Source organism: Dreissena polymorpha, chromosome 6 (assembly GCF_020536995.1).
Source record: "Dreissena polymorpha isolate Duluth1 chromosome 6, UMN_Dpol_1.0, whole genome shotgun sequence".
NCBI lineage: Eukaryota > Metazoa > Mollusca > Bivalvia > Myida > Dreissenidae > Dreissena > Dreissena polymorpha.
Genome location: NC_068360.1, coordinates 58,009,024 through 58,024,062, shown reverse-complemented (window position 1 = coordinate 58,024,062; position 15,039 = coordinate 58,009,024). Strand labels below are relative to the sequence as shown.

General features: G+C 37.9%; 2 protein-coding genes across 3 annotated transcripts in view; both read right to left on the bottom strand.

The window, feature by feature from the left end:
- Positions 1-877: 877 nt before the first annotated feature.
- LOC127835709 (zinc finger protein 429-like) overlaps positions 878-15,039 on the bottom strand; it is a 38,537-nt gene continuing 24,375 nt past the window's right edge. Inside the window, exons 7-8 of the mRNA XM_052362147.1 lie at positions 1,834-3,065; positions 878-1,749 (exon numbers count right to left, since the gene is read on the bottom strand). Coding sequence (XP_052218107.1) covers positions 1,717-1,749; positions 1,834-3,065 — 1,265 coding nt within the window. The 3' untranslated portion in view covers positions 878-1,716. The remainder of the gene's footprint in view (positions 1,750-1,833; positions 3,066-15,039) is intronic.
- Positions 10,402-11,635, bottom strand: LOC127835217 (putative nuclease HARBI1). 2 transcript variants are annotated; one of them, XR_008028415.1, is made up of 2 exons: positions 10,978-11,635; positions 10,402-10,733 (listed from the first exon to the last, which is right to left on the bottom strand). XR_008028415.1 is itself a non-coding variant. In XM_052361541.1 (2 exons), exons 1-2 carry the CDS (start codon positions 11,520-11,522, stop codon positions 10,581-10,583), a joined length of 366 nt encoding a protein of 121 aa, XP_052217501.1. In that variant the 5' UTR covers positions 11,523-11,635; the 3' UTR covers positions 10,402-10,580. The 2 variants fall into 2 exon arrangements, 1 of the variants encoding a protein (XP_052217501.1); XM_052361541.1 differs by having other exon boundaries at positions 11,310-11,635.

The following is a 15,039-nucleotide window of genomic DNA, read 5'->3' as shown; positions in this document are numbered from 1 at the left end:
GCGGGGTTAACTATCGACAATGTTTTTTAATTGACGTCGGGCACAAAGTATGAGTTTATCGCAGCTTGATTAGCAAGGAGTTGTACCATTAACGTAATATAAAACCGGTAACTAGAACAGTACACTAAAGACGGTTTCGGACATCATCGACATCACACCTTTTTACTGTTAACAAGTGTTACCTATGACTCATAAATAATACGAAAAATTAATTGCAAGTGGTAGAAAATTAATTACTTATAGCGAGTAAGTTGTGCAAATAACTCCCGGTTACAATTATGCGATAACAATTTAATTCCAGTACATGTATATTTTATCATGTCCATTTATAGAACTGATTCACCTCGTTTTTCTGACATTTATTCGACACGTAACGCGCTTTAACAAATTTTCGTTGAATTAATTACGCACACTTGTAAAGATTTCGTCCGATAATCGATACTTAGAAGACTGATGAATTATGCAGCATGTACAACGTCGCGTCATTTGCATAGATAGCGTGCATGTATTGAGCGTTTTAACAAGCACACAATACGTCAGGGGATGGACGCATGTTCAGAGGCAATATTTAATCAAATCTATAAATAGTCACTTAAAATATATTTGATACTATAGAAAAATGGCAAGGTTTGTGCTAAATAAATAATTGAGAGTTTTTATCGAAAATATTTACCGGAAAGTGATTTATAAAAACGGAATAAACGGGATTACCGGGTAATAAATAGAAACTTGAAAAGAAGTAAGTATACAGTAATAGAGTCGGGTTGAAACGGATGTATTGGGGAATCGTTCGTGACGGGATTTTACTATCTGTGCGGGAAAGTTTTATAACATATTTTTAAATGACTGGGGGATTTTCTTGAAGAGTCATAGCGCATCAAATGACGTCTATTGACGCTTTTTTTCTTTGAGGTATAACGCACCACAGAACGTGAATTGAAAAGTTAAAAATCTACGTCGGGAGGGCACACCCCTCCCGAACCACTCCTTTCAGCCCCGGGGCGCCTGACAAAAATCCTGTGGAAAGCACTGCAAGTTCTGCATCATAAAGTGTCATGAGACATGCTTTACGTAACAATTAAAATGTTAAGTTAGAGGACACACAATTTATGTAGTTCATGCGATAACATGATGCAGACTAAGGGTACTTTTTTGCACTTTCAATCGTGTCAGTATGAATGACATAAACATGACAAGCATTACTCATGGCACCCAGTGAAGTAAGCATGTCGTGTAAATCCTTAAATGAAGACTAAGGTGGGAGCTGGAGACGAATCCCTTTCCGCAAACACCGCAAAAGTGAATCCGCTCTCTACTGTAAATCGCCATATGAATACTGAGGTGAGAGCTGGAGTCGAATCCTTTTCAAACAAGCAAATTCACATTTGTTGAATTGATATTCTCCACCAAATCAACTGTGTGTATGGATCGGTGCAAATCCTTTGATATACATTACAATCATTAAATGTATGGTTCTAATCAATAGGTAATAATTAACATTAGTGTAACTATGTCCTTTCAACACAAGTTGCACATGTGTGGATCCTCTCCTGTGTGAATCCTCATAATTATGCTCAATAAGTTGAGATCTGGAAACAAATCCGTTATCACGTACGCTGCAACTGTGTGGCTTCTCTCCCGAGTGAATCCTTATATGCCTATTGAAACATTGGCAGAAGCAAGGTCATTTCCACACATGCTGCAAATGTGTAGCCATTACCTCGAGTGAATCCTCATATGCTTTGTGAGGTGAGACCTGGTGACAAATCCCTTCCCACAAACACTGCAATTGTGTGGCCGCTCTCCCGTGTGAATCCTCATATGCTTTGTAAGATTCGACCTGATGACAAATCCCTTCCCACAAACACTGCAATTGTGTGGCCGCTCTCCCGTGTGAATCCTGATGTGGTAAGTGAGATGAGAACTGGAGGCAAATCCCTTTCCACAAACGCTACAACTGAGTGGCCGCTCTCCCGTATGAATCCTCATATGCTCAGTGAGTTTAGAACTCGAGCCAAACCCCTTTTCACAAACACTGCAACTGTGTGACCGCTCTCCTGTGTGAATCTGCATATGCCTTGTGAGTTTAGAACTGGAGACAAATCCCTTCCCACAAACACTGCAATTGTGTGGCCGCTCTCCCGTGTGAATCCTCATATGCTCAGTGAGGTTAGACCTGGCGACAAATCCTTTGCCACAAACACTGCAAATGTGTGGCCGCTCTCCTGTGTGAATTCTCATATGTTCAGTGAGTTGAGTTCTGGAAACAAATCCCTTTCCACAAACATCGCAAATGTGTGGCAACTCACCTGTGTGAATCCTCATATGCCTTGTGAGTTTAAAACTGGAGACAAAACCCTTTCCACAAACACTGCAACTATGTGACCGCTCCCCCGTATGAATCCGCATATGATCAGTGAGGTAGGAACTATCGACAAATTTCTTACCACATACACCGCAACTGTATGGCCGCTCTCCCGAGTGTATCATCATATGCCTTGTGAGTTTAGAACTGGAGACAAATCCCTTTCCACAAACACCGCAACTGTGTGGCCGCTCTCCCGTGTGAATCCTCATATGCTGAGTGAGGTTTGAACTGGTGACAAATCCCTTCCAACAAACACTGCAACTGTGTGGCAGCTCTCCCGTGTGAATCCTCATATGCTTAATGAGGTTAGAACTGGAGACAAATCCCTTTCCACAAACACTGCAACTGTGTGGCCGCTCTCCCGTATGAATCCTGATGTGCTCAGTGAGTTTAGAACTGGAGACAAATCCCTTTGCACAAAAAGTGCAGCGATGCTGTCGATTTCTGTTGTGAATCCGTATAGGCTCAGTCAGATTGCTTGATACAATAAATCGACTGTAGCATACCTTGGACTTATGGCCCCGTTCACTTTTCATCATTTCCTGTTTGACTTGTGGAGAGCTTCCATTGGGAGATTTTGTGATGGCTCCACTGTGGACATGTCGGTGTCTTTTAAACTCCTGCATCTCTAAGAACACTTCCCCGCATATGGAGCATGTATATTGACTCTCAGCAGGCTGGTTGATGTCTGGAGCCCCTTAAAATAACAAACATATATTTAACAGATTTTATCTCTATGAAGGTAAAATATTAATCTGAGTAAACAATGCTTTTTATTAACAAGGGCTGTTTGTAAAACATGCATGCCCCCCTATATGGGCTATAAGTTGTAGTAGCAGCCATTGGGTGGTGGTGCAGTTAGCCTTATATTTGGTAAAATTTAAATAAATTACAAGGGAGGCAAATGCTGTAACAAAAAGAACATGCATAAACGGTAGTTGTTTTCCTTGTTTGAACCATGCTTAATCCTTAAAATGCCTATTTCAAGTAAATGTGACCTTCACCTGTGACCTTGACCTTTTACACAGGGCCCTCAATCCATTTTAGGGGAAGTGGGTCGCTAACCATAGCAGGGGGAATTTTCGCGACTTTCCCTTTTTGGGGGATTTTTTACTTACTATCTAATTATTACATTTGTACATGTTTGCACTATATTCATTGCTTATTTCATAATTAAGTATGTTTGACAAGATTAAATTAAAATAGAATTGAGATATAATAATCATGAGACATCTATTTATAATTTTTTTTTTTTTTAAGGGGAATTTTTTCCCCAAAAAGGGGAAAAAAGTATACTTTTCAGGGGGGAATGCGGCCGAATTTCGGCCGTGGATTTGAAAAATTGAGGGCCCTGTGACCTAGTGACCTCAAAATCAATAGGGTTCATCTGCGAGTCATGATCAATTTACCTATGAAGTTTCATGATCCTAGGCCCAAGCGTTCTTGAGTTATCATCTGACAACCACCGGTGGACGGACCGACAGACCGACCGACCGACATGAGCAAAGCAATATACCCCCTCTTCTTCGAAGGGGGGCATAAATATTGCAATGAAAGGCAAGGTTATAGTAACATGTACAAATAGTTGTTATATTTCCATAGCATATTGCTGAGGCAGACAGTTTTGCCAGAAATGGAAGTCGTTTCCATTTTTCAACCATACATTCCTAAGGAAACCCTGATGAATTGATTGACTCACAACGTTGAATTGTCATATGCGTTTAAAAACATTGGTATACATAATAATTCTTGATAAAATATGACAAAACTTCAATAAAACATTTTTATACAAAACTGCAATATCTTCACTTAAAACATTAGACAAGTACCAATAATTTAGGAAAACTTAAAACAAGAGGGCCAAGATTGCCCTAGTTCGCTCACCTGAGAGGAGTCGGTTCATTCAATCTTTACCAAACGTCAAACTTGACCTAGATATTGTCCAGACAAACATCCTGGTCAAGTTTCATCATTATTGAACCAAAACTCTGCCATATGGAGTGTTTTTGTTTTTGTAAGATTTGACCTGGTGACCAATATTTTGAGTTGAACCCCCCCCCTTACCAAACATCAAACTTTGCTTACAAAAATAAATATTATGACCAAGATTCATGTAATCTGAAACAAAATTGTAACCTCTAGTGTTTTTGTATAATATAATGAAAATTTGGAAAATCTAAGGACAATAATTATGGCATTAATTATGTGATATATATAAAACCAATATTTTTTTCACCAAGTTTCATGATGATTGGGTAAAAAATGTGACTTTTAGAGTGATCACAAGCATTTTTACTATATAAATATAAGAAAACTGCCACCCCCCCCCCCCCGGCAGCCATGTTATTCAACTGACTGGAACCATTTTCGAACTCAACTCTCATATCAAGGAAACAAATGTTCTGATCAAATTTCATAAAAATTGGACCAACAAATGTGACTTCTAGAGTGTTAATGTTTTCACTATATACATATAGAGAAAAATGCCCCGCCACAGGCGGCCATGTTTTTCACCGCTCTGGACCATTTTCAAACTCGTCCGAGATATCAATAAAACAAATGTTTTGACCAACTTTCATGATGATTGGGCAAAAATTGTGACTTCTAGAGTGTTTACAAGGTTTCACTATAGAAACCGTTTCTACATAGCCAAATAAGGAAAACTGCCCCCGGCAGCCATGTTATTCAACTGACCGGAACCATTTTTATACTCAACTCTCATATCAAGGAAACAAATGTTCTGATTAAATTTCATGAAAATTAGGCTAAAAATGTGACTTCTAGAGTGTTCACATGTTTTCACTATATACATTTAGAGAAAAATTCCCTGACAACTGGCGACCATGTTTTTTCACTGATCTGGACCATTTTCGAACTCGTCCGAGATATCAATTAAGCCAATGTTTTGACCAACTTTCATGATGATTGGGCAAAAATTGTGACTTCTAGAGTGTTTACAAGGTTTCACTATAGCCAAATAAGGAAAACTGCCCCGCCCACTGGCGGCATTGTTTTTCAACGGACCGGAACCATTTTTAAACTCGACCAACATATCATTAAGGCAAACATTTTGACAAAGTAACATGAAGATTGGGCATGAAATGTGACTTCTACAGTGTTTACAAGGTTTTTCTTTTTTTTGACCTAGTTACCTAGTTTTCGACCCAGCATGACCCAGTTTCGAACCTGATCGAGATATCATTGGGATAAATCTTCTGACCAAGTTTCATGAAGATCGGACATGAAATGTGGCCTCTAGAGTGTTTACAAACCAAATGTGGACGACGAACGGACGGACGGACGGAAGACAGACAAAGACCGGTCACAAAAGCCTGAGCAATCAGGTGAGCTAAAAAAAACTTAGCAAGAGCTGTCACCATATGATGACTTATGGCCCCTATAAACGCTTGAAGAAGTGATGAGCTTCTTTCGAAACCTAAGCGCAGATTTTGAAACCTAAATGTCGATCCTAAGTTCAAGGTCACATTGATCAAAATTTGTGTGCGTATGGAAATGCCTTGTCCATATACACATGCATGCAAAATATGAAATTGCTATCTGAAGCGACATAGAGGTTATGAGCATTTTTCGAAAAACCTAAACGCAAAGTGTGACATCCAGACGGACGAAAGGACAGTCCAATCACTATATGCCCTTCTTCGGGGGCGTAAAAATAATGTATAGGCCTGACATTATAGTATTGTCTTAACTGATATGTTGTTTTGTTTCTGGTTTAATGAAAACTCTTATGTGCTCAATATGTTGTTCTTCACAAAAACGCCTACTAAGACAATCTGCAAAAAGAAAATAATTTGAATTTTATAAGATTTTAGGGAACAAAAAATCATCTTATCGTAAAAATAATAAATAAAGAAGTTAATACAATGAAATGTAAGTTGCATAAAAGGCCTTTGTTGCCAAAAATACAGGAAAAACATTCTAAAATAGAACAAGAAAATTCGTTGAATTGAAATCCCCCACCAATATGCTTCTGGGAACAAAAGTGTTATATTTGACACTCAAAAAAGCATTTTTTCAAGATACAAAGGGCCACAACTCCTTTATTATCAAATGGTGTACAATGCCATTTGGCGTGCATCATCCTCTTATCCATATATATATTCTCATACCAGTTTTCAATGAAATCCGCCAAAGCACTTCCAAGATATGGCTCTGGACACAAAAAATCATTTTCCAAGATACAAAGGGCCATAACTCTGTTATTAACAGATGGCGTACAATGCCATTAAATGTGCATCATCCTCTAATCCATATATATACTCATACTAAGTTTCATTGAAATCCGCCAAAGCACTTCCAAGATATGGCTCAGGACACAAAAGTGACACTCAAAAAAGCATTTTTCAAGATACAAAAGGCCATAACTCCTTTATTATCCAATGGTGTACAATGCCATTTGGCGTGCATCATCCTTTTATCCATATACAGTAGACTCTCTGTAAACCGGACAGTCTCGGGACCGGCCTGATCGTCCGGTTTTCAGAGAGTTCCGGTTTACCAAGAGTTTTCATATTGCCGAAATATACATGGTATGCATTGTGTACAGAATCACATAGAAATAAAACAAACCATATACATTTACATGTACCATGTGATAACTGTACGCAGGTACTGATGATGTTAATTGCATTCTTAAAAAATGTGTTTTTAATCGATTAAAAGCAAAACAAATTCCATACCGACTTGATTTGATTAATCCCAAAGTGAGCGTGGTGCTTTATGCATGTAAGTACGTGGATTTTGTCATATAGGCGAGTGACGCCACATATAAGATTGTTGTAGATACACGATTTATTATTCAAACTCACATGTACCACATTTCATAAAACATACACACACGCAAAAAACAGCGTCATAATTATTTTTAAGATATTCATAATCTCAAAACCTACAAATTCTTGAAGTTTACGATTTCACGAAAAAGTCCAAGATCACTCTCTGCTTGAAAGCACATTTCTCCTTTACGATCTTATTTTCTACAATGTTGGGGAGGGTGTCTGCCGTTACCAGGAAGACGCCATTCTCTAACGTTAGCTCTACGCGTCTGCGTTTAGCTGGAGGCTGCGACATTTTAGATGCGTTCGAAATTAGTAAACGGCAATGAATGAATTTGCATACAGATGGATGGATATTTATCATATTTCTAACAGTTTATCTGACAAACAATTAAACAACCATTTAAGCGTTAAAAACATGGCTATAAGATCTTTTAAAATACTCGAGAAGATCACAAGAAAGTGATCGTCGCAACGGCATGCATTAATTTTTTTAATTAAATTGTTTATCATAGGCGATAATAAATAATTAATAAAACGATCGAGTCAATCACTTTTTGGTGTTACAGCACGTCTATTATAGACATTCACAGTTTGTTTTACATAACATAATCGGACTCCCATAGCGCGGTAACGATTTGACACCTTTATGGTATGTTTAATCCGATTATCGATAATTGCCCGAGCAAAATGTGTGACAACACACTCACTGTGCTGACCAGGGCCCCGTTTCATCAAAATTTGCGATGCGATATTATCGCCGATCGCCGATCTTTTACCTGCGATTGCGATATTTTTTAAAAAGCGTTTCATCAAACATATCGCAGATTCTTGCCGGTAGTTTGCCGGTAGTTTAGTGCTATGAGCGATAATCGCTCACAGTCTACTATCAAAATGACGTAAAAAACGGGCACCTGCTGAATCTCGCGCCACCTGTCATATTTGACAGACGATCAAACAACAACAATGGCAGATCTCGTAGAGAATAGGAGCGCCTCTTGGCAGCCAAGAGAACTCGAGGAACTGCTCGAGGGCGTCAAACAAAATTATGAAGTGTTGTGGGGCAAATTGTCCGGCACATTATCAAAGAAAGACAAAGACCGTGCATGGTCGGACATCGTCCAATCGTGAGTTAAAATTTACATTGACATGGTCATAATTTTCTTGTTCTTTTTACATTAAATGGAGGACCATCTTGAAACATAATTAAATTGGTATGGACACATTAACGTTACACAGGTTGTGTGTAATGATTATCCTAATAATCTAAAATCACGAATTTCAAATGCAGCGTGACTGCCATGCACAGAAAGAAATATTTTGAAATTGTTTACTTTTCAGCATTGATATTCCTTGACATTGTGATAGGGTATATTCACACTAATGAAAATTTGTCCTCCTCCTAAGTTTAGTTGATCTATAATTACCCTGAAAAATGGAATTGATCTTTTAATGAAGTGTTAATGAATAAAAACGTATTAATTGTTTTAACATCAAAGTGCAAGTGCCCATGGAAAGATGTGATCATACCTTGTAATCTAATCTGTAATCTTAACAAACTGCATGTTCATGGGGAGTGACGTCCATGGGGAGTAACAACTGGTTACCTTTTGATAGTGTTGGCTTGAAATAGTCTGATATATTGTATGAATTATATATTAAATATAACAAAATAAATTGACCATGTCTACTGTACTTATATAGACTTCCAAGTACTCTCCCTCACTCCTACCACTATTTTTGGTAAAAAATGAAAGAACATATTGAGATGTATTCATTTGTTTAATTTGAAACTTTTGCAGAATAAATTCCGTAGGGGGGAACGAGAGGAACGTAGAAGATTCAATGAAAAAGTGGTGTGATTGGAAGGTAAATATACCTTATATGTTTGTATAGGAAGAAGAATCCATGATGGTAGTAATAAGTTTTATAAATGAATAACTTAGCTGTACTTAAACTTTGCCGTAAAGCCAATAACAAATTATGAATCACTTACAACTATACTAAACAGGCCCATGTTTGAAGCATATAACATGAATAACATAAAATTTAAGAGTCAATAATAAAAATCACTTTACAGATAGAAACAAAAGTTATCATCTTACTTATTTATTTGTACAATTACTTATTTGTATATTTATACAATTAAAATGTATTATGAATAGCAAGGTGTAAATATTCGGTTTCCTACTCCATGATTATAGGTTTTCATGCCCCCGGTAGGGTGGCATATAGCGGTTGAACTGTCAGTCCGTCCGTATGTCTGTCCGTTAACGTTGGCCATAATTTTTGCAATATTGAAGATTGCAACTCTATATTTTTGGCATGCATATATAACTCATGGAGCTGCACATTTTGAGTGGTGAAAGGTTAAGGTCATCCTTCAAATTCAAAGGTGTAAAAACTAATTCAAGGCAAGTAATAAGTTTTAAGAGGGGGATAATTGCTTAACCTGTTTTTAGTCAAATTGCGGCTATATTATTGTCAGGATGTAAGTTCAATCCCACCATTACCATTAATATTTTTTCCCTTTTCACACTTTTTATACAATCATTTAGCATTTGACACATTAAGTTTTTGTGATTAATAATCACTAAAAAATCATTACGATCAGTATTTGAATGCACTTTCTTCAATATATATGTAGCTGAAAGTAAATGACATGTTACTATACTGTTACCATTCAGAGGAGGGAGACCATGTACTCATAAATTATTTCAAATTGTATTTTATTCATCTTAGAGCCGGACCATTATGAAGGATGCCAAGAGAAGACGCTTTGTGGAAAGTCCGGACAAAGTGGCCCCTTTGAAAATGCACTTATTGACCCTATGACCTAGTTTTTGACCCGGCATGACCCATATTCGAACTTGGCCTAGATATCAACTAGATGCAACTGCTGACCAAGTTTGGTGAAGATCGGATGAATACAATTTGAAATAGAGTCCGGACAAAGTGGCCCCTTTGAAAATGCACTTATTGACCCTATGACCTAGTTTTTGACCCGGCATGACCCATATTCGAACTTGGCCTAGATATCAACTAGATGCAACTGCTGACCAAGTTTGGTGAAGATCGGATGAATACAATTTGAATTAGAGTCCGGACAAAGTGATGCCTTCCGCCCGCCGCCCGCCGCCCGCCGCCCGCCAAGGGGTTTCACATAATACGTCCCGTATTTTATACGGGCGTATAAAAATAAATTAAAGATAACTTATAAGAATAAAAATTGTGCTGCAGTTGCTGATCTTGACCTTGGTTTATGAGCTGCTATAAAAAAAATAAAAAATAAGGTAAAAGTCTGACAATGAATATGGACACTAAAGTGTGACAGATAAAAAAAGAAAAACCGTAGACTTAAGATTGTCTGTTTGTAACTGTAAGTACAATAATATTATATCAAATCTATCTTACAGTTAAAGTATGTACCTAATATTGTCCAGGTTGTTGTTGACAGACTCCACAAAGTTATGCACAGTTCTGGACACGCTCGAGCGACTGATGCCATGGGTGTCGGCTAGTTCCGAATAGAATGCCCCTTTCGCAAGAAATCTTAGGCTGACGAGGATCTGCAGCAACAATGTTAAAACATTCATAAATAAAATTTGGTCACAGTACTTGAAATATCATTTACAATCAAAAGACCAATAACAAACAAAAAAAAACGATCATGTTGGCCCTAGTAGCTTTACTCCACTGACTCCACTCTGCAGTTGAAAAGATCAGAAAAAAGGAAAACAATTATGATGATGAAAAATGTGTGAACAACTAATAAATTAATACAAAATACTAAAAATACCAGTTCAAACTTACTGTACATGTACGTGACCTAGATTGTATTTATTTCATATTGTTGGTTAACAAAGCCTTGAATTAATCCATAATTTGAATGAGTCTAATTACAACTCAATCGTTGTTCGATTTGCCTATTTATGCCTGCCTATCCAACGGTTATATTATCATACAATGTCATTTTAGTATCCGTGTTGACCTGTTGATATGAGAACAAATTAAGACCGGATGTAAGAAAACAGCACTCTGCTGTACTTGATAACGATCGTAATCCCCGTACTTAGTGTGTCAATTTCTCCCAGCAAATATACAGTAACAAATTAGCAAATTCATGTCGATTGCATTAATGTTACCTTGGTCTCTGGCGAAATTGTTTTTCCGCCACGTTCGGATCTGGCAAGATCCTGCCCCAGAAGCTCCACTAGCTCCTGTGCGGTGGTTCTGTTTACCCGATACCGATTCACAAAGTCGATATCGCGAACCCCGCCTATCTCCAGACGGGGCCGGAACTCCCGCTCTGTCCTTCTCGCGTTATTTTCCATAAAAAAAAACAACACGTCGGCCATATTGAATTTTTTTTTACCGTCTGCGACTGGGTTTGTGTGATCGCATGTTTTAAGCAAAATATCGCAAAAAACAGGTGCTCTTGCGATGTGCGATTTTTGATGAAACGCAAAATAGCCTCATCATTGGCGATGTGCGAATATCGCAACTCAAATCGGCGATGCGATATTTGATGAAACGCAAATTGCGATGCGATAAGAAATGTGCGATATTTTGGCATTAAAGTTGCGATGCGATCGTTGATGAAACGGGGCCCAGGTATTGCTATTTTCACGCCTCGGGCATCTTGAGAATTTAGACCGTCCGGTATACTCAATGTATTTTACGTTGAAAATGACCAACTGTACGGAGATACCCGTCCGGTTTCCGGTTTTCAGAGAGTTCGGTTTATTCAACATTTTTTAATAAAGAAAAAGAAGGAGAAAATACGGGACTGGCCCGACCGTCCGGAAACGGGAGAGTTCCGGTATTCGAAGAGTCCGGTATTGGCAGAGTCTACTGTATATACTAATACCAAGTTTCAATGAAATCCGCCAAAGCACTTTCAAGATATGGCTCCGGACACAAAAAAGCATTTTTCCAAGATACAAAGGGCCATAACTCTGCTATTAACAGATGGTGTACAATGCCATTAGGCGTGCATCATCCTCTTATCCATATATATATATATATATATATATATATATATATATATATATATATAAATATATATATATATATATATATATATATATATATATATATATATATATATATATATATATATATATATATATATATATATACTCATACCAAGTTTCATTGAAATTAGCCAAAGCACTTCCAAGATATGGCTCAGGACACAAAAGTGACACTCAAAAAAGCATTTTTTCAAGATACAAAGGGCCATTATTAAACTCCTTTTTTATCCAATGGTGTACAAATGCCATTTGGCGTGCATCATCCTCTTATTCATATATATACTCATACTAAGTTTCAATGAAATCCCTCAAAGCACTTCCAAGATATGGCTCCGGACACAAAAAATCATTTTTCCAAGATACAAAGGGCCATAACTCTGTTATTAACAGATGGTGTACAATGCCATTAGGCGTGCATCATCCTCTTATCCATATATATACAATTACCAAGTTTCATTGAAATCCACAAAAGCACTTCCAAGATATGGCTCCGGACACAAAAGTGCCGGACGGACGGACGGAAAGACAGACGGACGGACAACGCCAAAACAATATCCCTCCGTCTATGGCGGGCGATAACAAGAGCACCGCATAGCGCGTGTCACCGCTCAGCTGTGGGTGCATTTTTTAACAAGAGCACCGCCTTGCGGGTGCAGACCGCTCATCTATTTTCTTTTGAAAGGTGAAGGGACTCTCATTTTCAATCACAAAGGAGGGAGGGGTGGAGTGAAGAGGGGTGCATTGTGTGGGGGGTGTGGACATTTATTACATTATCTTCCAAAAAAGCGAAAAAAAGGAAAAAAAAATCGGGGGGGGGTAGGGTGGGGGGTGGGGGGGGTCGGGGTGGGGATTCTTGGGTGCGATGGTTGGACGGTATTTCAAACATAAAATAATACAAATAAATATTTGTGTTTTTTAACCGTTTCAAAAAAAAAAATTGGGGTGGTGAGGTGGTGGGGTATAGTGTGAGGGTGTGGTGGTAATTTGTGAGATGATCTTAAAAAAAAAAAAAAAAAAAATTAGGGGGGGATTCGGATGGGGGGAGGGGGGGGTGGGGGGGATTCTTGGGTGCGATGGTTGGATGGTTTTTCAAACATAAAATAATCAAAATAAATAGTTTTGTTTTTTAACCTTTTAAAAAAAAAATTGTGAGAGGGGGTGGGGAGGGGGGGTATAGTGTTAGGGTGTGGTGGTCATTTGTGAGAAGATCTTTTAAAAAAAATAGGGGGGATTCGGGGGGGGGGAGGGGGGGAGGCACGGGCGATGGTTTGGGTGGAGTCTATTATGGTATGTCAGGTAAGAGTAGTTTTGTCAAAGTATCAATCAAATCTAATCATAAATAAAGAAGTTATGGCAAATTTAGCAAAATTTAATAATTTGACCTTGAGAGTCAAGGTCATTCAAAGGTCAAGGTAAAATTCAACTTGCCAGGTACAGTTACCTCATGATAGCATGAAAGTATTTGAAGTTTGAAAGCAATAGCCTTGATACTTAAAAAGTAAAGTGGATCGAAACACAAAATTTAACCATATATTCAAAGTTACTAAGTCAAAAAAGGGCCATATTTCCGTAAAAATGACATCCAGAGTTATGCAACTTGTCTTTTTACTGTACCCTTATGATAGTTTGCGAGTGTTCCAAGTATGAAAGCAATATCTTTGATACTTTAGGGCTAAAGTGGACCAAAACACAAAACTTAATCAAACTTTCAATTTTCTAAGTATAAAGGGCCCATAATTTCGTCCAAATGCCAATCAGAGTTACATAACTTTGCCTGCACAGTCCCCTTACGACAGTTAAAAAGTGTTGCAAATATGAAAGCAATAGCTTTGATACTGTAGGAATAAAGTGGACCTAAACACAAAACATAACCAAATTTTCAATTTTCTAAGTATAAAAAGGGCACATAATTCTGTCAAAATGCCAGTCAGAGTTACATTACTTTGCCTGCACAGTCCCCTTATGATAGTAAGTGTTGCAAGTATGAAAGCAATAGCTTTGATACTTAAGGAATAAAATGGACCTAAACACAAAACTTAACCAAAATTTTCAATTTTCTAAGTATAAAAAGGGCACATAATTCTGTCAAAATGCACGCCAGAGTTATCTAACTTTGCCTGCCCAGTCCCCTCATGATAGTAAGTAAGTGTACCAAGTTTGAATGCAATAGCATTGATACTTTCTGAAAAAAGTGGACCTAAACGCAAAACTTAACCAAAATTTTTAATTTTCTAAGTATAAAAAGGGCACATAATTCAGTCAAAATGAACGCCAGAGTTATCTAACTTTGCCTGCCCAGTCCCCTATGATAGTAAGTAAGTGTACCAAGTTTGAATGCAATAGCATTGATACTTTCTGAGAAAAGTGGACCTAAACGCAAAACTTAACCGGACGCCAACGCCGACGACGACGCAGACGCCATGGTGATGACAATAGCTCATAATTTTTTTTCAAAAAATAGATAAGCTAATAAACGAAAGCTTGTTAGAAGAAAAGGAAGCTATATAGTTTTTTTTAGAGGTCACAGTAACCTTGCCATTTGACCTAGTGACCCCAAAATGGGTGTGGTGTGTAGAACTCATGAAGGTGCATCTACATATGAAGTTTCAAAGTTGTAAATGGAAGCACTTTGGTTTTTGAGCCTATGTTTAAGTTTTATATAAGAGGTCACAGTGACTTTGACCTTTGACCTAGTGACCCAAAAATGGGTGTGGCATATAGAACTCATCAAGGTGCAGTTACATATGAAGTTTCAAAGTTGTAGGTGGAAGCACTTTGATTTTAGAGCCAATGTTAAGGTTCAAGCACGACGCAGACGAGCTGGCTATGACAATACCAT

What these genes read in the sequence shown, in the direction of transcription:
- LOC127835217 (XM_052361541.1), bottom strand. Translation starts at nt 11,522, where the DNA reads ATGGCCGACGTGTTGTTTTTTTTTATGGAAAATAACGCGAGAAGGACA. An exon ending in CAATTTCGCCAGAGACCAAG is followed by an intron (nt 10,734 to 11,309) that starts GTAACATTAATG and finishes TTGTTGCTGCAG; the next exon opens with ATCCTCGTCAGCCTAAGATT.